We start from the raw sequence: 20,389 nt of genomic DNA, 5'->3' as shown, positions 1-20,389 counted from the left end.
AGCTGTTTGAGAAGGCAGCGGCGCGGCCGTCTTACTGCTTACCGCTGGCTGAGTGATGTCACGACTTGTATCAACTGGCCTGGGCAGGGCTAAGCTCCATTCAAGGGAACGGAGCTTAGCCGCGCCCAGGCCAGTGATACTAGTCGTGATGTCACTGGGCCAGCGGTAAACAGTGAGAAGGCCGTGGCGCTGCTGCTTTCTGAAACAGCTGATTAGCGGGGGTCCTGGGTGTCGGACCCCCGCCGATCAGAAGCTGATGATCTATCCAGAGGATAGATCATCAGTTTAAACAAAGTGCAGAACCCCTTTAAGTCCACGAGGTTTACATGAAAGACAAGTTAGAAAACCAAACAGAGCCTGTTTTTGTAAATACCTGTATCCACTATAAAACAGAAAAATAAGCATCTTATTTAGAACTCTTAGTTGTGCTGTTCGTCTGTTATTCCTCCATTGGGCGTTACCATTGCCTTTCCCAATAGGGTGTGTCCTGCTGGACACTGTCAGCACAGTTCGGACAGCGTTCAGGGTAACACCCACAGTCAATTCTGTCACACACTGCCAGGAGGAATAAAAGAGGAATGATACCAGTTCTGCAGAGAACTAAGAAATTATGCTCCAGACACGTCAGGAGGGCGGTCAGGTCCTCCTTAAAAGGGTTTTCCATGATTTAGTATCTAAATGGTGGGGGACGGAAATCTGGGAGACCCACTGATCAGCTGTTTGAACTGGCGCCAGCGCTTCTCTGACTGCTGCAGCCTTCTCCCTGCTCCCCAAGCACGACGCTGTACACTGCTTGGTATCACAGCTCAGCCCCATTCACTTCTATGGGACGGAGCTGCTCCTAGGCCACGTGACCGATGAACGTGTTGTCACTCGGCCTAGGAAAAGCAGAGAGAAGGCCACAGTACCACTGCAAGTGCTGCTGCCTTCTCAAACAGCTGATCGGAGAGGGTCTCAGGGTTGGACCCCCACCGATCATATACTGAGGACCTATCTTGAGCATAGGTCATCAGCATTAAAATCCAAGAAAACCCTTTTAAAGTAGTGTTCGGACTGCAGAAATGCTGCACACAGCTCACTTTGCTGGAAGTAAGGATGTCATTCTTCCTCCTCATCGATCTTCTGAGTGGACAGTCTTTATGAGCTATTTTTTAAGAAATGGGGCATCTCAAGGGGCTAGATCTTCATTTTCCCATGAGACGAAAACCAGATGTAAAACATCCATGAACACAAAAGTCATCTGTATTGTTCATAATTAACCGGAAGTCCTAGAAAAGTCATATACAAGAAGATCTGCAGCAGATGGCTTGTAATCAGATGGTCAACCAGCGACCATAATAGCCTCCACTGAGAAACGGGTACTAGAACCGAAGGCAGAAGGGCTTCTCCTATCTACACTGTCAGCCCTAGGCGCCCTCCATTATGTTTCTTGATTAAAATTCTACACATTTTAAGGTAACAATTTTGGTTACCATAATTTTTTTTTTTTGCTCATTGTAATAGCAGCAATATAGAAAAGCGACAGTTTGTAAGACACAAGTATATGCCGCCCCGGAGGAAGGAAGAGGCTAATCGCTTTCACTGGTATCACTGCTCGGTGCACCCTGAACCTTATTGCGGTGCTGCACGGCCCGGTCGTAGGCAATCTGAACAGATTTACGAATGTTTGACTTCCTTCCTTCTAGCATCTTTTCCTTATCCAGTTCACGATTCATCCCCAGAGGAACCAGCTTTGTTCTGGGAAGCCACTGCCTGCAAAGAGGGGAGAATAGATTCATCACCAAAACAGAGTGAATATGGCGACTGTGAGATTCATCTGCCGGCATCATCAACTGAAAATCGCCATTATTTATCTTATTGTATGTTACAGACCATATTATACTCCAGGGCTGCACTCACTATTCTGCTGGTGCAGTCACTGTGTACATACAGTACAGACCAAAAGTTTGGACACACCTTCTCATTCAAAGAGTTTTCTTTATTTTCATGACTATGAAAATTGTAGATTCAGACTGAAGGCATCAAAACTATGAATTAACACGTGGAATTATATACATAACAAACAAGTGTGAAACAACTGAAAATATGTCATATTCTAGGTTCTTCAAAGTAGCCACCTTTTGCTTTGATTACTGCTTTGCACACTCTTGGCATTCTCTTGATGAGCTTCAAGAGGTAGTCACCTGAAATGGTCTTCCAACAGTCTTGAAGGAGTTCCCAGAGATGCTTAGCACTTGTTGGCCCTTTTGCCTTCACTCTGCGGTCCAGCTCACCCCAAACCATCTCGATTGGGTTCAGGTCCGGTGACTGTGGAGGCCAGGTCATCTGGCGCAGTACCCCATCACTCTCCTTCATGGTCAAATAGCCCTTACACAGCCTGGAGGTGTGTTTGGGGTCATTGTCCTGTTAAAAAATAAATGATGGTCCAACTAAACGCAAACCGGATGGAATAGCATGCCGCTGCAAGATGCTGTGGTAGCCATGCTGGTTCAGTATGCCTTCAATTTTGAATAAATCCCCAACAGTGTCACCAGCAAAGCACCCCTACACCATCACACCTCCTCCTCCATGCTTCACGGTGGGAACCAGGCATGTAGAGTCCATCCGTTCACCTTTTCTGCGTCGCACAAAGACACGGTGGTTGGAACCAAAGATCTCAAATTTGGACTCATCAGACCAAAGCACAGATTTCCACTGGTCTAATGTCCATTCCTTGTGTTCTTTAGCCCAAACAAGTCTCTTCTGCTTGTTGCCTGTCCTTAGCAGTGGTTTCCTAGCAGATATTCTACCATGAAGGCCTGATTCACACAGTCTCCTCTTAACAGTTGTTCTAGAGATGTGTCTGCGGCTAGAACTCTGTGTGGCATTGACCTGGTCTCTAATCTGAGCTGCTGTTAACCTGTGATTTCTGAGGCTGGTGACTCGGATGAACTTATCCTCCGCAGCAGAGGTGACTCTTGGTCTTCCTTTCCTGGGGCGGTCCGCATGTGAGCCACTTTCTTTGTAGCGCTTGGTGGTTTTTGTGACTGCACTTGGGGACACTTTCAAAGTTTTCCCAATTTTTCGGACTGACTGACCTTCATTTGTTAAAGTAATGATGGCCCCTCGTTTTTCTTTACTTAGCTGCTTTTTTCTTGCCATAATACAAATTCTAACAATCTATTCGGTAGGACTATCAGCTGTGTATCCACCTGACTTCTCCACAACGCAACTGATGGTCCCAACCCCATTTATAAGGCAAGAAATCCCACTTATTAAACCTGACAGGGCACTACCTGTGAAGTGAAAACCATTTCAGGTGACTACCTCTTGAAGCTCATCAAGAGAATGCCAAGAGTGTGCAAAGCAGTAATCAAAGCAAAAGGTGGCTACTTTGAAGAACCTAGAATATGACATATTTTCAGTTGTTTCACACTTTTTTGTTATGTATATAATTCCACATGTGCTAATTCATAGTTTTGATGCCTTCAGTGTGAATCTACAATTTTCATAGTCATGAAAATAAAGAAAACTCTTTAAATGAGAAGGTGTGTCCAAACTTTTGGTCTGTACTAAACATTACATTACTTATCCTGTACTGATCCTGGATTACATACTGTAGTATACTCCAGAGCTGCACTCACTATTCTGCTGGTGCAGTCACTGTGTACATACATTACTTATCCTGTACTGATCCCGAGTTATATCCTGTATTATACTCCAGAGCTGTACTCACTATTCTGCTGGTGCAGTCACTGTGTACATGCATTACATTACTTATCCTGTACTGATCCAGAGTTGCATCCTGTATTACACTTCAGAGCTCCACTCACTATTCTGCAGGCTTGATAAATCTCTGGCAAAGAGCTATCTGTTCACAAGGTACTGCTGACTAAGCAGATTTTGGAAAAATATCTTGTGTCTGACAACCAGCACAATTATGAACGCAGTTCTCCGGTAAGTCAGGATCAGTACAAGTTCGGTCTCATGCACACGACCGTTGTGTGCATCCGCGTCCGTTCAGTAATTTTTCATAGTTTAGCGGAGGTCCCATTAAATTCTATCGAGCTGTGAAAAAAAACTGATAGTCCTCAGTTTTTTCTCCGTGTCCGTGATTCCAGTCCGTCAAAAAAATATAACCTGTCCTATTCTTGTCAGTGGAAAATGGAGGACGGACCCATTCAAGTCAATGGGTCAGTCAAAAAAAAACTAACGGATGCACAACTGGTATGTCATCCGCGTTTGTTTGTTTTCTACAAGACCTTGGTGCAATAAAATTACACTTTTCATTAACCTTCCTTTTTTTCCCCCCGTCAGACAAAAAAAAAGGAAGACACAAGGAAACACAACTGAAGCAAAATCGGACACGGACCACTGAAGCCAAATCACTGACAGTGAAAAAACACTGTCGTGTGCATGAGGCCTAAGTGATGTATGCACATAGCAAGCAGAATATCGAGCGCAGCTCTAGAGTATAATACAGGATGTAAATCATATCAGAACAGGAAAATAATATAATTTATTTACAAAGTTACTCTAAAATTGTGTTTAAAGGTGACCATAACTTTTAAAGTGGACCTTTCATGGATTTTATATTTTAAACTAATACCTTAGTTGCATAGCCTGTTCTCGTGAGATTTACCAAATCTCCCGAGAACAGCTCGTCTCCTCCCTGGTTGCGGAACGGTCCGCAGTGATTGGACAGTGTTGCAGGCGGGGAAGGAGACGCCCGCTGAGGAGAGCCGAGGTCTTGCTCCTCCCTGTACCGATGGTACTAATTAGCATATTTGGCGCCAGAACACACATGGGGTCCTAGTGGAGCAACAGCGTGGTCCATCAGGAAATAAAAGCAATAGCATCTGCAGCAGGTATACTACGTACTAAGGTATTAGTTTTAAAAAAAATCCCATGAAAAGTCCTTTTTAAAGAGGACCTTTCACCTGTAAAAACAATGTGAACTAAGTATGCCGACATGTAGAGCGGCGCCCAGGGATCTCACTGCACTTACTATTATCCCCGGGCGCCGCTCCGTTCTCCCGTTATGCCCTCCGGTATCTTCGCTCTGTAAGGTTATAGTAGGCGGTAGTCTGCCCTTGTTCTGTGGGCGTCTCCTTCTCCTAGGCTGCAGCACTAGCCAATCGCAGCGCAGAGCTCACAGTCTGGGAGGGCATAACGGGATAACGGAGCGGCGCCCGGGGATAATAGTAAGTGCAGTGAGATCCCCGGGCGCCACTCTACATGTCAGCATACTTAGTTCACATTGTTTTTACAGTGAAGTCCTTTAAGCAAGCAGCTGATTTATACTACATTTGTATAGGACGTGTGCACTGTACAGTAAACTTACATACAGCATGGATTTAGGAAATCTCTACCACCTTCAGGTTGCACATTTCCAGAGATCCATGTGTAGCAGACTCACACATTAAGGAGAAAGTGGTTTCTTACCAGGTACGTTTGTTGTCAAAAAACAGGACGAGGTAGAGGTGTTCTTGTGCTTCTTGAGTCATTTGTTCTCCCAACTTGAGTACATCTACGGGCGGCACAGGAATTGGGACGCCGTGGTGAAACACTCCTTCTCTGGGCATCTTTGGGTCGATAATCTAGACAAAGAACAATCGGGATGAAGCTTTTTGTTGTTTTCTAACAACTGTGGACATCAATGACACTGACTCAGACACACAAGTGATTAGTTTCTACTATGATTTAGTTGGACCCATTGTGATCATGTGTGGATTACAATTATATCCATAACAGCTACAACAACACGGAAAAATAATAGGGGAGGAACTGATGTCTACCAGAGCTGGATAGGAGGGGTATCCCCGACACTTGGCCCACACCAAGTCTAAGGCTTCTAGAGTGGAGTCTTCGTCTTCGGACAGCCACCCCGCCCCTCGTCCCTCCATTCCTTTGCGCACCACTATTGAACAACAGAAAAGAGCACAAGTCACAGGCCTGCTTTGGGTGCTCACATGATATACAATATATTAAGAGAGTCTAAAGTGTGATAGAGCGCTGGTGGCAGCCATGTTGTGGGCGTGGCCATTATTCACAAGATCATTTCTAACCACGAGGCAGTATTTCCTACTGAACCGATAGGCAACAAATTCCTGTGAGTAACGGTCAGTCCACGTAATGGCTGCTTTCACCTTTGTCAAATGTTTGGGTGTGTGACAACTTAAGAGTTATAAAAGAAGAACTGAAAAGTTAAAATGTGCTGCACTCACTATTCTGCTGGTGCAGTCAATGTGTACAGACATTACATTACTTATCCTGTACTGATCCTGAGTTCCATCCTGTATTATACTCCAGAGCTGCACTCACTATTCTGCTGGTGCAGTCACTGTGTACATACATTACTTATCCTGTACTGATCCTGAGTTACATCCTGTATTATACTCCAGAGCTGCACTCACTATTCTGCTGGTGGAGTCACTGTGTACAGACATTACATTACTTATCCTGTACTGATCCTGAGTTACATCCTGTATTATACTCCAGAGCTGCACTCACTATTCTGCTGGTGCAGTCACTGTGTACATACATTACATTACTTATCCTGTACTGATCCTGAGTTACATCCTGTATTATACTCCAGAGCTGCACTCACTATTCTGCTGGTGCAGTCAATGTGTACAGACATTACATTACTTATCCTGTACTGATCCTGAGTTACATCCTGTATTATACTCCAGAGCTGCACTCCCTATTCTGCTGGTGCAGTCACTGTGTACATACATTACTTATCCTGTACTGATCCTGAGTTCCATCCTGTATTATACTCCAGAGCTGCACTCACTATTCTGCTGGTGGAGTCACTGTGTACAGACATTACATTACTTATCCTGTACTGATCCTGAGTTCCATCCTGTATTATACTCCAGAGCTGCACTCACTATTCTGCTGGTGGAGTCACTGTGTACAGACATTACATTACTTATCCTGTACTGATCCTGAGTTCCATCCTGTATTATACTCCAGAGCTGCACTCACTATTCTGCTGGTGCAGTCACTGTGTACATACATTACATACTGTTTATTAACCCTGCCCTCAGTTATGTCCAGTTTTTTCCTCTGGGGCTGTATTACTATTATAATTAGTAATATAAAGTTCTGTTGCTCTTGTTGTCTGTGACCAGCCCCTGACTGCTTTGACTGACAGGACCAGGCAGTCGCAAAGCAGTGGGGGATGGGCCTACCCCAGAAATGAGTGGAGCTTCGGTGTAACAAGAGCAATAGTTAAGCTCTCATTGCACCAAAGGCCTAATTTGCATATTAAGAAAAAGTATAACTTGGGAACTGAGCTTTGTATCAACAAAAGGAAAACTGTTTTAAATCAGGTGAAGCACAGCTATGTGTATGCAAACAGTCTGAGGGCTCTTGAACGTATTTTCTTTCCGTGCCCGTTCCGTTTTTTTCCAGATCGTATGCGGAACCATTTATTTCAATGGGTCCGCAAAAAAATAAAAAATTAAAAAAAAATATGAAGTTACTCCGTGTGCATTCCGTTTCCGTTCCGCAAAAAAATAGAACATGTCCTATTATTGTCCGCATTAAGGACAAGGATAATACTGTTCTATTAGGGGCCGCCTGTTCTGTTCCACAAAATACGGAATGCACACGGACGTCATCCGTATTTTTTGTGGACTGAAAAATACATATGGTCGTGTGCATGAAGCCTGATAGAGAGGTCGCTCTTGACAAATTCCATTTAAATGGGGAATCCATTTTTATAACCGACTGCACACAAACATAGCACTACAATACTGTCCCCGATCGCCAAGATCACAACCATCTCTGACTACTACAAGTTTGGCAAGCCCTGTGAATAAATCATGGCTTCCCCTTTAATGACCCACTTAGATCAGGCGTCATGTGACTAACAATTTTAGTAAAAGAATAGACTGGGTGGGCCAAGCTCTTATACGAAGAAGAGGATGTGGTATCTAAATACAAACGGCGTGCAGAAGATATACTTATGGGCATTAACGTTATCATCTGCTCGCCCTTCTTATCTACGCATTATTTGTAATAAGTCGCTTACAGCCATGCCCTACTCGGCTCCCTATGGAATACGACTCATTTTCAGTGCCCGACGTGTCCTCGCTGCTATAGTCGTGGTAATTCTCTCTGGAGAATGACTGCTTTCCCCGTCCTTGCTTAGAGGGAGTCGTGCTGGAAGAGAGAAAGATGAGAACAAGGACATTTACTAATACATGATCTGTAGACGGTATGAAAATGAGCAAATCTGCGCCCAACTTCCCCAGACCTAGTCACGTCATATTTAAAGGGTCCTGAAATGATGTCAATAGCTGTGTTTTTTTTTTAACATAAGAAAATACATTTTCATCATTTTTGGCTTCAATCTGCCCCCCTTGGTGCTGCTATGGGTGGATTTGGGACAGAATGAGTCTCCTTCCCCCTCTGACAGTTGACAATATAGTCCCTCATTACATCCCCTGCAGAATATGTTTTGTCTACTGCAGAGGCTCTGCTCCTTCCCTGGCAAGCCCTTGTGGCTGCCCTGCAGTTAACACAGGATGCCTGGGCAGAGACCTGGCTGTGGGGACACTGACTGAGGATGCGTGTCCACCAGCACTTAGCTCTGTAGATGGCTGTCTACAGTGCTATGTGATGTGAACACCAGGTGGCGCCATACTATAGGTAAATTAGAACACCGCTACTTCTAACAGGATGTAAATGTCAAATATGTGTCATTTTTTTAGGATCCATACAAAGAATGTGAAATTTAATGGTGGGTAAAACCCCTTTAATGAATAATTGCTGGTACCCAATAAAACCACCATTACAGCTGCCACCCGGCTTTCCAAGAATTAAAGGGTATTCCAATTATTAGAAGTTATCCTAGTTATAACTATCAGATCGGTGGGGTTCCCAGCAGTAGGACCCCCATCGATCTGACAGTTGTCCCATATCACACTAACAGGGGCACTGTACCTCCTGCAGCCCCCCTGAAACGGTCGGGCATGCGATCTCCAGAACTTCCAATGAAATGAATGGATCGGCTGCACGCATGCCCCATCAGCCTCGCCGTTCATTTCAGGGGGGCCCCAGTTATCTTGATCGGTGGGGGTCTCAGTGGTAGGCCCCCCCCACTAATCTGATAGTTATCCCCTATTACAGACTGCAATATGCCAGTAGTTAGGTGATTTTTTATTTATTTATTTAAAAGGTTACTTATGTGAAAAGCCCCTTTATAAAAAAACAAACAAAAACAAAACAAAACAAAACAAAAACAACCACATACAATTTCCTTTCTAAACAGTTCCAAACTCTGCATTACCTGGTTCTGTCGGAGGCGGCACTGCTGCTGCTGGTTGTGCTGGACTCCGAGTCTGAGCTGCTGCGGGGAAGATTACAGTCAGTGCGGTAGATTAAAAAACTTTTCTTCACCTGCTGGTTGCCGAAGCCATTCGTGGGTAAATCTTAAGTGAAAAGAACGGAAAGATTCATTGAAAGCGCGTTCCTCACAATTAAGAACATTATTATTATAAACATAGTAAAAAGGTACAAACGAGTTAATTCTGTCCCAGGTATCCTAGTAAAAGTCAAAGTTCTCCCCCTGGTGGGAAGGGAGGATTATTAGAACATTCGACAAATGCAAGTGTTACAGGAGAGGGTTAATATAAGTAATTCCCCAGAGAATTATAAAATCTTGTTTCTGCTGCAGTTTTTTAAATTTGTATTTTATTTCAGAAGTGAACGAGGACCTGTCCGCTCTCCTGACATGTCTCAGTATCTGATCAGTAGGGGTCCAACACCCGGGAACCCTGCCAATCAGCTGTTTGGAAAGGCACCGGCGCTCCTGTTAGCGCCACGGCCTTCTCTCTACTCACCAAGCACAGCGCCGTACATTGTATACTGGCTGTGATTGGCATCACGCTCAGCCCCATTCACTTTTTATGGGACTGAGCTTCGTCTAGGTCATGTGACCAACAAGCGTGTCACTGGCCTAGGAAAAGCAGAGAGAAGGCCGCACCATAACTGCCTTCTCAAACAGTGATCGGCGGGGGTCCTGGGTGTCGGACCCCCACTAATCGGGTACTGATGACCTATCCTGAGGATAGGTCATTAGTATTCAAGTCTCGAAAAATTCTGTTAAGCAAAAAAGAAAAGAAAAAATGTTGGACTTTTGCTTGCAAGGTCAGATGTACTGTAATGGCACCGCTGCAGGATTTAGTCCTTCAAACTATAGCAAGACTGTCCCCCTGCCCCTCGATCACGACTCACCTAGAGATGCATCTTCTGCCGACTTGTCGCTGTCACTCTCACTGTCTGAGCTAGACGTAGGACGGGGACTTCGGACTCTTTTCCGCTGCCTCTGGGACCCCCCCATTATAGAGAGCTGAGGGGGTCCGATGGGACTGCTGATCTGCCTTGCGGTCAGCTGATTATCCCTGTTCTTAGGAGGCCTCCCTGGTCTCTTTGGAGGTCCTGCAGTTTTGGGATTCTTCTTTGAGAAAAGGACAGAGGTCCTTCTACCAACTTCATGTGCAGGGGTGGAAGAAGTGTTTGGGCCAAGTCCTGAGAGGAAAAAGAGACAGGTAGAGATAGCGCAGGATGTTAAGACCCAGAAGAGAAGACCGAGCGGTGAAGAACAGAAAAAGGGCAGAACAGAGGAGGAGGAGGAGGAGGAGGAGGAGAAGGAAGGAAAAGTATTTATTTTCTCCAGAAAACACATTATAAACAGCTTAACAAAAAAATAAAATAAAATAATAAAAATTTAAAATCAGGAGTTTTTCACGTGATAACACGAACCCGGATGAAGCACTGACCACGTCCTACGCGCTAAAAACACAAAAACTGCCAAATCGGAAGTTTTCAATAAACACGCTTTATTGGTAGAAAAAATTATGAAAACATTATCCAAAAGAAACGTTTCAAAAGTACAGTGCTCAATACAAAAACTGTGCGCAAAAAGAGCGGCAAACTGGACAAAGATACAAAGACAAAGAGAGAACAGCGAGCATTTATTACAGGTTCATTCTGTGCGGCGAGAAACACCAACGCTGACCAAACAGGGTCCATTCATAGGTCTGTAGTGCATTGTGGATACCCGGCCGACACCCCCATAGAAATGCCTATTTTTGTCCGCAAGTGCGGACAAGAATAGGACATGCTCTATTTTTTTCCAGAGCCACAGACCGGAAAATCTGTGGCGCGCCGGAAATGCAGATGCGGACAGCACACTCTGTGCTGTCCACATCCATTCCGCCCCTATAGAGAATTAATGGGTCCGCACCCGTTCCGCACAATTGCGGAACGGATGCGGACCACAATTGCGGACGTGTGAATGGAGCCTTACACTTTTGACCTGACCCGCTGGCACAGACACAATGCACACTCTATGACGCAGACATAGCTAATATTTCAGTTTTGCATCCCATTAGGATTCTGTAACTCCGTCCTGAGCCAATTTACTCTTCTAGAGATTCATCAAAAGTAAATGATCCCCTTAACAGTGTTCGATGCAAATACAATCACAGGAACGTGTTCGGAAAAACCCGACCTTCTAGGAGCGTCTTCTCCACACTTGGCATGTACAGATAAGTGCTAGAATGGAGTCACTGCTGTTAAAGGGGGTTTTCAGAAACTCAATATTAATGATCTTTCCACAGGATAGATGGGTGGGGGTCCGACTCCTGGCAGCCTGCTGTGTGAAGACGCTATATGAAGCGCAGCACCATACGCTGTATACATTGTGCACTGACGGGATGTGACATCACAGGAAGAGGCCACAGCGCTTGCCCTCTTCCAACAGCTGATCAGCGGGGGATAAACGGAAGTCGCACCCCTATATATCCTGAGGATGGGTCATCAATACTAAATTCCCAGAAAAAACCCTTGAAGTAAACAGATCCTCCAGTTTGACTGTTGCAGGTTTCTAATAGACTTCAGGGTCAATTCCTCGTCGTTTACAAGATCTCTGCTTGCCGTCAGTGAACCAAAATATTTGTATTTGTCTACAGGGAATGAAAATAGTCCTCACTGTCTACTTCTTAAAGCTAAGAGTTTGCTGTGATGCATCCATCCCAGGCAAGCTTGATGGATGTAAATCTCGCCAATACTTATTACAATGGCTCTCGTTCCACACTGCAACCCTCAGCTGTGAGAAAGATTAGTTCAGGGTGGTTTTCTATTTTCCGGATGTAAACAAGAATGTTTCTACTCACAGATAGCAAGCAGAGATCATGAAAATCATGAGGAACTGAAACACAAAAGGATATTAAAGTTGCAGAATGTTTCGTCCGAGAAGCTTAAGATTTTATTTTTTTCTGGTTTTATAAAAATAATAACAAAAACACATGCCCACTCTTGAAGGTCGTCTTCCCCCGGGACTATAAAGGGCACTACTATATCAGAGCAAACGAGATGTCCCATATTCCAGTGACTCGCAGGCGACCCCGTGTGGCCACGGAGAATAATAATTTGTTGGAGGTGAACTGATATTTCTGGTCAGTTTCTTTTATGACCTGCTCAGGTCAAGTGAGGGGATTTCGGGCCCCCTTTTTGGAGAAGTGATGGATGAGCGTGTGCAAGGCTATCATCGCTCCCATCCCTTTAAAGGGGTTCAACATTGACAGCCTATCTGAAACATGAGCCATCAAAGTCTGATTGGTGTGGGTGCGACTCCCAGGACCTCCACCAGCCGATATCTACCAGGCACAGCGCCACACAATTGGCAGTGTGTCTGTATGTCAGCTCTGTCCCATTCAAGTGGGCACAACCTATACCGGGACTGAGCCCATAATACTTCACATTCAATAGGAATCTATTGAAAACAAATATGACAGCAAAAGGTAAGGTGCCTATACCGAAAAATAAATTTAATATATATCTTTATAACTTTGGTAAAAAAAAAACAAAAAAAAAAAACTTCAGTGTACTTATCCTTCAGTAATGTAGTATGGGATTTGTATCATCCTCCCCCACAACAGGAAAAAACTGGTATCTGAAGCAGCTCCACACGTCCGTGGTGTGTTGTGGACCCGCAAATTGCGGATCCGCAACACACCCGTCCGGCAGCCCCTATAGGAATGCCTATTCTTGTCTGCAGCTGCGGACCGGAAGTTCGGGGCCGCGCTCCGCAAATGCGGAGAGCACATAGTGTGCTCTCTGCTTCACGTCCGGGCCCATAGAGAATAAATGGGTCCGCACCCATTCCGCAAAAATGCGGAACAGGTGCGGAACCTTTTGCGGACGTGTGAATGGGGCCTTAAGGGGGGTTCTCCGGGATTTTTATATTTATGGCCTATCGTTGGGATAGATCATCAGTCTGACATCCCAAATCCCTGCTATCCGCTGTCCTGTGCTAGCTCCAGCTCTGGAAATACATTCACTGTGGTGACCCGGCTCAGCCAGTCGGCAGTTCAGGTGTGCCGAGACTGGCAGGAAGCAGGGCCGAATGGGATCGCTAATATCATTATTTTATATTTTTCCTGCTCTGGGCTCAAATTACAAAAATTGTAAATTAACCCAGATGACTGGCCGCTTTCTGCTTAAATGGTCTAAAATCTCCAACCTGTGTGCACTAGCATAGGAAACTCCATGTCCCCTTCATTTCTTACCACAGCAACCCAGTTCAGGGTCACCTGCTGCCCATGGATCCCATCTGGAAGAGGTGGACGGTCATGAGATTTACATACGCTTCCTTGTATACTTGTCTCTTACGGACTAATCCTGACAGCATTGCGTTCATGCTCAAAATACACGCAGTGGTAATCTCATGTCTCTGTGCATTGGTTGAATGTTTTCAGTTTAACAGAGAAGAGGATGCAGGGGAGGAAGCTGTGACATAGATAAGTCACGTGATCATTGCCATCTTGATGGCTAAGAACACAATGGACTCTACCGTCCACTCTTTACAGGTGGAATCCATGGGCAGCAGGTGACCCTTAAAGGGGTATTCCGGTTGTTTGAAGTTATCCCCTTTAAATGGGATAGGGAAGAATAATTAGGCTACTTTCACACTAGCGGCAGAGTGATCCGGCAAACAGTTCCGTCGCCGGAACTGCCTGCCGGATCAGGCAAAACGTATGCCAACTGATGGCATTAGTAAGACTGATCAGGATCCTGATCAGTCTTAAAAATGCCTGATCAGTCAAAAAAATGCATTGAAATGCCGGATCCGTCTTTCCGGTGTCATTCGGCATTTATTTTTTTCACCTTTTTTTCACGTCTGCGCATGCGCAGACCAGAAGGAGGGATCCGGCACTAATACATTCCTATGGGAAAAAATGCCAGATCCGGCATTCAGGCAAGTCTCAAAGGTTTTCTCTTTTGCCTGATCAGTCAAAATGACTCAACTGAAGACATCCTGATTACTCTCCATTCAGAATGCATGGGGATAAAACTGATCAGTTCTTTTCCGGTATAGAGCCCCTGTGACGGAACTCAGTGCCGGAAAAGAAAAACGCTAGTGTCAAAGTACCCTTAGATCACTGGGGGTCCCACCGACCACAAGAACAGGGACCCTATACCTCCCTGAAATAAATAGAGCAGCCAGTCGGGCATGTGTGCGGCTGCTCTATTCATTTCTATGGGAGTTCTGGAGATACCCAAGTACAGCGCTGTGGATAAGGGGTAAACTTCAAACAACCAGAATACCCCTTTAACTGTGGTAAGAAATGAGGGAACAATGGGTCGACTGTGCTAACAGCCACAGGCGTATGGCGTTGTAAAGATCACTTCAGGAAGCGAACCCCTTTAGATATTCCCCACGGTGATTATTCATTAAATGCATTCAGATCCCACATGACAATTCTTTATGCTTTTCTGCTATATAACGGCCATATGTGCTCGGGCCGTGCCTAGTGCTGCCTCCACCATTCTGCATTCAGCGGTGGCTGCACACATTGACAACCGTTTCAAAATGTTTTACCGCAGTAATATCAGGAAGAAGCATAAGGTGCTGCTAAGTAGTGGCATAGCCCACAATCACAGAACTGGTGTAGTGAGGTCACAGATCCATCCATCTAGTAATGCACATTTAACCACATGATCTATTCTATGCAACATATATAGCAGCATTTTAAGAGGCATCTAAAAAAAACTGCCTAACAAAATAATCACCAAGCAATTCGCTTCACTCACATGATTTAGCCTACTATAAAAGAAGGCGTAGAAATTACATAACATGTTGAGCCACAAATCTTTAGAAACCTGCAGTTCAACAAATTCTTGTCTATCTGATGTAGAAGAAAAAAAAAAATATATATATATAAAAAAAAAGTGCTGTATGATAAAAATCACAGACATGAATGTAAACAGATCTGGAAACTATACAGAGCTGCAGAAGAGGCCCCTGCCGGAATCAGAAAGCAGTCAACTAACACAGGTCAGTACCTTTCCCCGTCTCCTGACTGCTGCTCTCTTCTGCAGCACTGTCCGTCTGTCCATCCTTCTCGGAACGGCCATGCATAGGCAAGTTGCCTCTCCCAGCCATGCTGTGCCGCTCCATGGCTCCGTCCCTTCTGGACTCTTGTCGGTGGGCCATCTTACGGCGGATGGAAGTAATCTCCTTCCGGATCATCTTGGCCCGACGCACCCTTCCTATGCTCTGCTTGCCTGCATTGACCTCGTCCAGCCGTGCGAGCTGGACTTTAAGCTGTTCTTCCAGAGGGAGAGGTTTGCGGCTGTCGGAGGGAGCCGTACGTTCAGTATCTGGGGAAGAATTTTAAAGAAACCAAATTATTTATGAGCTTATTTTTAATTCAACAAACAACCACCTAGATGCCCACCAATCCTGACAAGGATGCCATTTCCTGCATATGCTAACTTGGCTGTTTCTGTATCACCCCAGTGCCCCTTCACCATAGGAGTGCTCCCGATTTTACACAGTTTTATGAGCTTGCCAAAAAAAAAAAAAAAAAAATATGTATATATACTATCCTAGTATGGCTGCACAACTTACCAGTCTCTTTGCCATGACGTACAATCTCATTCCCAGAGCCAACCTGGGGCAAGTGCATTCCAGTCTCAAAGTCGATGCCAATCTTTTCTGCCTGACGACGAGCCTGCCTGATGATGGCCGCCCCCTGTTCCCGCAGCCGGACAGGCCGCCCGGTAGAAAATGGTGTCCTTAGAGTTATACTTGATGCAGTTGTTGACTATAAGGTTAAAGTCGTCTTCAAACTGATCAAAGTTTTGGTAGCATAGTGCTTCAAGGTTAGCCTTCATCGTCTGAAAATCCATTGGCTTCTTGACATGTTCAAGGTAGTCCGGGACCTTTGAAGAAAGAAGAAAAAAAGCCAAGGGCTAAAAGAAAGGAAGAAGCTTGCAGGAGCCGCGAGCAACGTCAACAGCATTACAAGACTGACTGCCAATTGCCGTAAGCAGATTTTTTTGGGATGAATGACATAAATTGGATTATACTGTAGTCGTGCAGCCAGACACTGCAATATAAATACTACTGCACACTACCTGCAAAATGTAACTGGAGTGAGGTTTAATAAACCAAAGTACCATGCAATAACCGAAGCGGTTTCTAGGCTTAAAGGGGTTGTCCGCTTTATTCATATCAGATCGGTGGGGGTCCAAATTCCAGCACCCCCGCCCATCAGCTGTTTGAAGAGAAAGCAGCGACGGTGAGCAGGTTTAATGACAAGATCCCATCCCAATCACTTCTATGGGACGTCGCTGTAGTGTTCATTTGAATAGAATAGAAGTAAATAGGACGGCATACGTGCGGTTGCGACTGGGAGCAGGTAAACAATAAAGGGAAGGCAGCACCTTCTCCTCAAACAGCTGATCGGGAGGGGGGGGATGCTGGGAGTCGGACCCCCGCCGATCCAATATTGATGGGCCATGTAAAGGCCCATGATCAGGTAAACGACTGCACTTTTGAACGCTCATTCCTTATTATTGTGTCTATCGACCAAATTATCAGTAACTAATGGCTTATCCTAGACAAGGTTGTACAACCTCCTTTAAAGGGGTATTCCTATCTTAGACAATGGGGGCATATCGCTAGGATATGCCCCCATTGTCTGATAGGTGCGGGTCCCACCGCTGGGACCCGCACCTATATTGAGAACAGAGCGGGAAGCGCTGTAGCTGGAGGATCCCAGATTTCCCAGGGTCTGTCCACCAGCAAGCGCTAATCCCCGCCTCTCCCATAGAAGTAAATGGGAGCGTGCCGCGCATGCACGGCCCATGCTCCCACTGATTTCTATGGGGCAGACGGCAATAGCCGAGCCAGCGCTCGGCTATTTTCGGCGGCCCCATTGAAATGAATGGAGGGCAGCTGCGCATCCATTCACACTCGCGTTTGGTGAGGATCTGTCATGGATCTGCACAAACGCATCCGTTTAGACAATACAACCGTCTGCATCCTATTCAGAACGGATCAGTTTGTATTATCTTTAACATAGCCAAAACGGATCCGTCTTGAACACCAGTGAAAGTCAATGGAGGATGGATCCGTTTTCCATTGTGTCAGAAAACTGATCCATCTCCATTGACTTACATTGTGTGTCAGGACGGATCCGTTAGACTCAGTTTCGTCAGACGGACACCAAAACGCTGCAAGCAGCCTCCAAAGCGGAATAGAGACGGAACTGAGGCAAACTGATGCATTCTGAAAGGATCCTTATCCATTCAGAATGCATTAGGGGAAAACCGATCCGTTTTGGACGCTTGTGAGAGCCCTGAACGGATCTCACAAAGGGAAAGTCAAAACGCCAGTGTGAAAGTAGCCTTAGCTAGAAGTCTATGGCTAAAGACAGACAGGCTTGAAGAAAACCAAATACACGAAATTTCCCTTAAAGCCAAGAACTGAGCTATAATGAGTGTTTATAATGTCAGAGAGCAGAGATAAGGTACCCCTCAGCTCCCCAACTGACGGAAGAGAGAAAATACAGAGACTGCTACTAGATCATCTCAATTCTGTACAGAAAAAAAGGGCTTCATATTTTTAATAAAGACCAATTGAAAAAAAATGATTTTTAGCTCAAAATGAGCACACTGCAATAATAAATAAAAAAATGCCCCCAAAAATCCTTGCAATGAAGGGGCCATAGTGCTGCCTCCCCTCCCGTTTTCCCCTGCAGAACGGCGCCCCGGACACAAGGCTGTTCAGGGAGCTGCAGTAAGGCCCCTTTCACTTGCATAAGGAGGTGCGGAAGTTCCCTGCACAGTGGGTGAATGGGGCGTGAAAATGAAAAGGAAAACAGTGGAGGGGATGCAGCACTAAAATAATGCTTCTGCCCTTTCATTCTCAGGATCAGTGGGTTCCCAGAAGACATCAAGTGATAGAATATTTGATATCACTTTATTAAACAGGAATCCGTTCATGGTGCAATCAGAATGTTATTAGTGAGTGGAGTTGCTCTTTAATGCATAGTTCAAACAAATAGTCAAATACCCCATCATAGCACACACAAATACGAAGCCCAACAAGCCTTAATAATCCCGTTACCATTGTCAAACACTGCAAAACAGAAGTCACACCGGCAGAGACATGCACCATACAGACAAAATGACAATGAAATGCACATAAAATGTGGTGAGAGATTGGATTCTTACTTTGTACAGTTCTGTTACCTCAGACAGAGGAACCGGATGAGTAAATATATTGCTGGTATCTTTCTCCTGTAATAACTCCAGGGTCTTTCTCAAAAGAATGAGAAATGGAGTTAGCTGGACCTCAAGAGCCAACTGCTGGATTTTAATCTGCAACCGAAAAACAGAGAAAAACAGCGGTGTAAAGCACAGGACATGGAGAGAAAAGTCTTAGGGACGAGGAGGTATCAGGTGGCAGATGGTTACCGCTTCTCTCTTGAACTTCTCTCGCTTGCGTATCAATTCTACCAAAAGGCGTGCTCGCTCCAGGTCATGTCGGAGCCTCTGCCAAGATTTTAATTGTTCCTTCAGCATCCAGTTATTATCACTGGAGTCTTTCTGTTGAAAGAGAAAATGCGTTAACCAAAGCCAAAAAGTTAGACGTGATTCATCAGCCTAAGTAAAGTCGGCGACTACATACACATGGCTGCTGTGCTGCCATACCAGTTCATTAACATACATCCAGGGTAAACCAAAGTATGATTTTGCAACCGTTTTATAAGCTTGCTCTAAAACAATACTGCCAATAGATAGATGTATGTAGCGGCTCACCCGTCATGATTTCTGGAGTTAGGTGCCCTGTTTGGTAAGCTTACCCTAAAACCTCTACAAAAAAATAAAAAATATATACAAAAATAATTATATTAACACACACTCTCTCACTTTGGAACTGTATTAAAATCTAGTGCTTTAACCGAGTATTCCTATTGTGCATAAACATAAAATAATCATGAATAAAAGGAGAGAAAGAAAAAAATATTTAAAATCTCAATGTTGACAGGTCAAGACTAGTAATAGTCAATATATAGATGCAATTAGCAGAATATTTCATCGACCACAATACATATAATATTCTCACTATTTCATATTAAAAACATCATAATACAAGTAATCCAAAGAAATACAAAAATAATGCAAAAGCAGTTCAATACTCGGTTTCTTTTGTCAAAGGAAAAGTCACCAAATTTGTATGTTCTTTTTGTCACTCCATAATTGTATCAAAATCAAATGTCTTCATGGTTAAGGTAGAAAGTTCTTATTTAAACATGATTAATCGAGGGAATAAAAATTATTGAAACCAGTGATTGTGGATACAAATATTTATATCCACAATCACTGGTTCCAATTATTTTTATCCCCTTGATTAATCACATTTAAAAGGGGTTCTGCGGTTCTTTTAAACTGATGATCTATCCTCTGTATAGATCATCAGCATCTGATTGGCGGGACCCCCGCCGATCAGCTGTTTGAGAAGGCAGCGGCAGTCCAGGAGCACCTCGGCCTTCTCTTGGCTTCCCTCAGGCCCAGTGACGTCACGACTAGTATCAACTGGCCCAGGAGGGGCTAAGCTCTGTTCACTTGAATGAACTAGTCGTGACGTCACTGGGCCCAAAGGTTAACTGCCAGCGCCACTGCCTTCTCAAATAGCTGATTAGCGGGGGTCCCGGGGGGGTCGGACCCCCGCGATCAGATGCTGCTGATCTATCTAGAGGATAGATAATCAGTTTAAATGAACTGCAGAACCCCTTTCAACATGATTAATCAAGGGAATAAAAATTATTGAAACCAGTGATTGTGGATATAAATATTTATATCCACAATCACTGGTTTCAATTATTTTTATTCATGTTTAAATAGGAACTTTCTACATTAACCATGAAGACATTTGATTTTGATATAATTATGGAGTAACAAAAAGAACATACAAATTTGGGACTTTTCCTTTGACTAAATAAACCGAGTATTGAACTGCTTTTGCATTATTTTTGTATTTCTTTGGAATACTTTTATTTTGAATGTTTTTCATTACGATGTTTTTAATATGAAA

General features: G+C 44.4%; 1 protein-coding gene across 1 annotated transcript in view; it reads right to left on the bottom strand.

Moving 5' to 3' along the window:
• Positions 1–919: 919 nt before the first annotated feature.
• Positions 920–20,389, bottom strand: part of BRPF1 (bromodomain and PHD finger containing 1) — a 38,436-nt gene continuing 18,966 nt past the window's right edge. Inside the window, 11 exon segments of the mRNA XM_044300520.1 lie at positions 920–1,752; positions 5,425–5,579; positions 5,778–5,899; positions 8,024–8,154; positions 9,284–9,425; positions 10,231–10,524; positions 15,346–15,663; positions 15,914–16,055; positions 16,057–16,227; positions 18,526–18,672; positions 18,769–18,900. Coding sequence (XP_044156455.1) covers positions 1,569–1,752; positions 5,425–5,579; positions 5,778–5,899; positions 8,024–8,154; positions 9,284–9,425; positions 10,231–10,524; positions 15,346–15,663; positions 15,914–16,055; positions 16,057–16,227; positions 18,526–18,672; positions 18,769–18,900 — 1,938 coding nt within the window. The 3' untranslated portion in view covers positions 920–1,568.

Source organism: Bufo gargarizans, chromosome 7 (genome assembly GCF_014858855.1).
Source record: "Bufo gargarizans isolate SCDJY-AF-19 chromosome 7, ASM1485885v1, whole genome shotgun sequence".
In the NCBI taxonomy this organism is placed as follows: Eukaryota; Metazoa; Chordata; class Amphibia; order Anura; family Bufonidae; genus Bufo; species Bufo gargarizans.
Note: the sequence above shows the minus strand (reverse complement) of the source record. Positions and strands in the feature narration are given on the sequence as shown.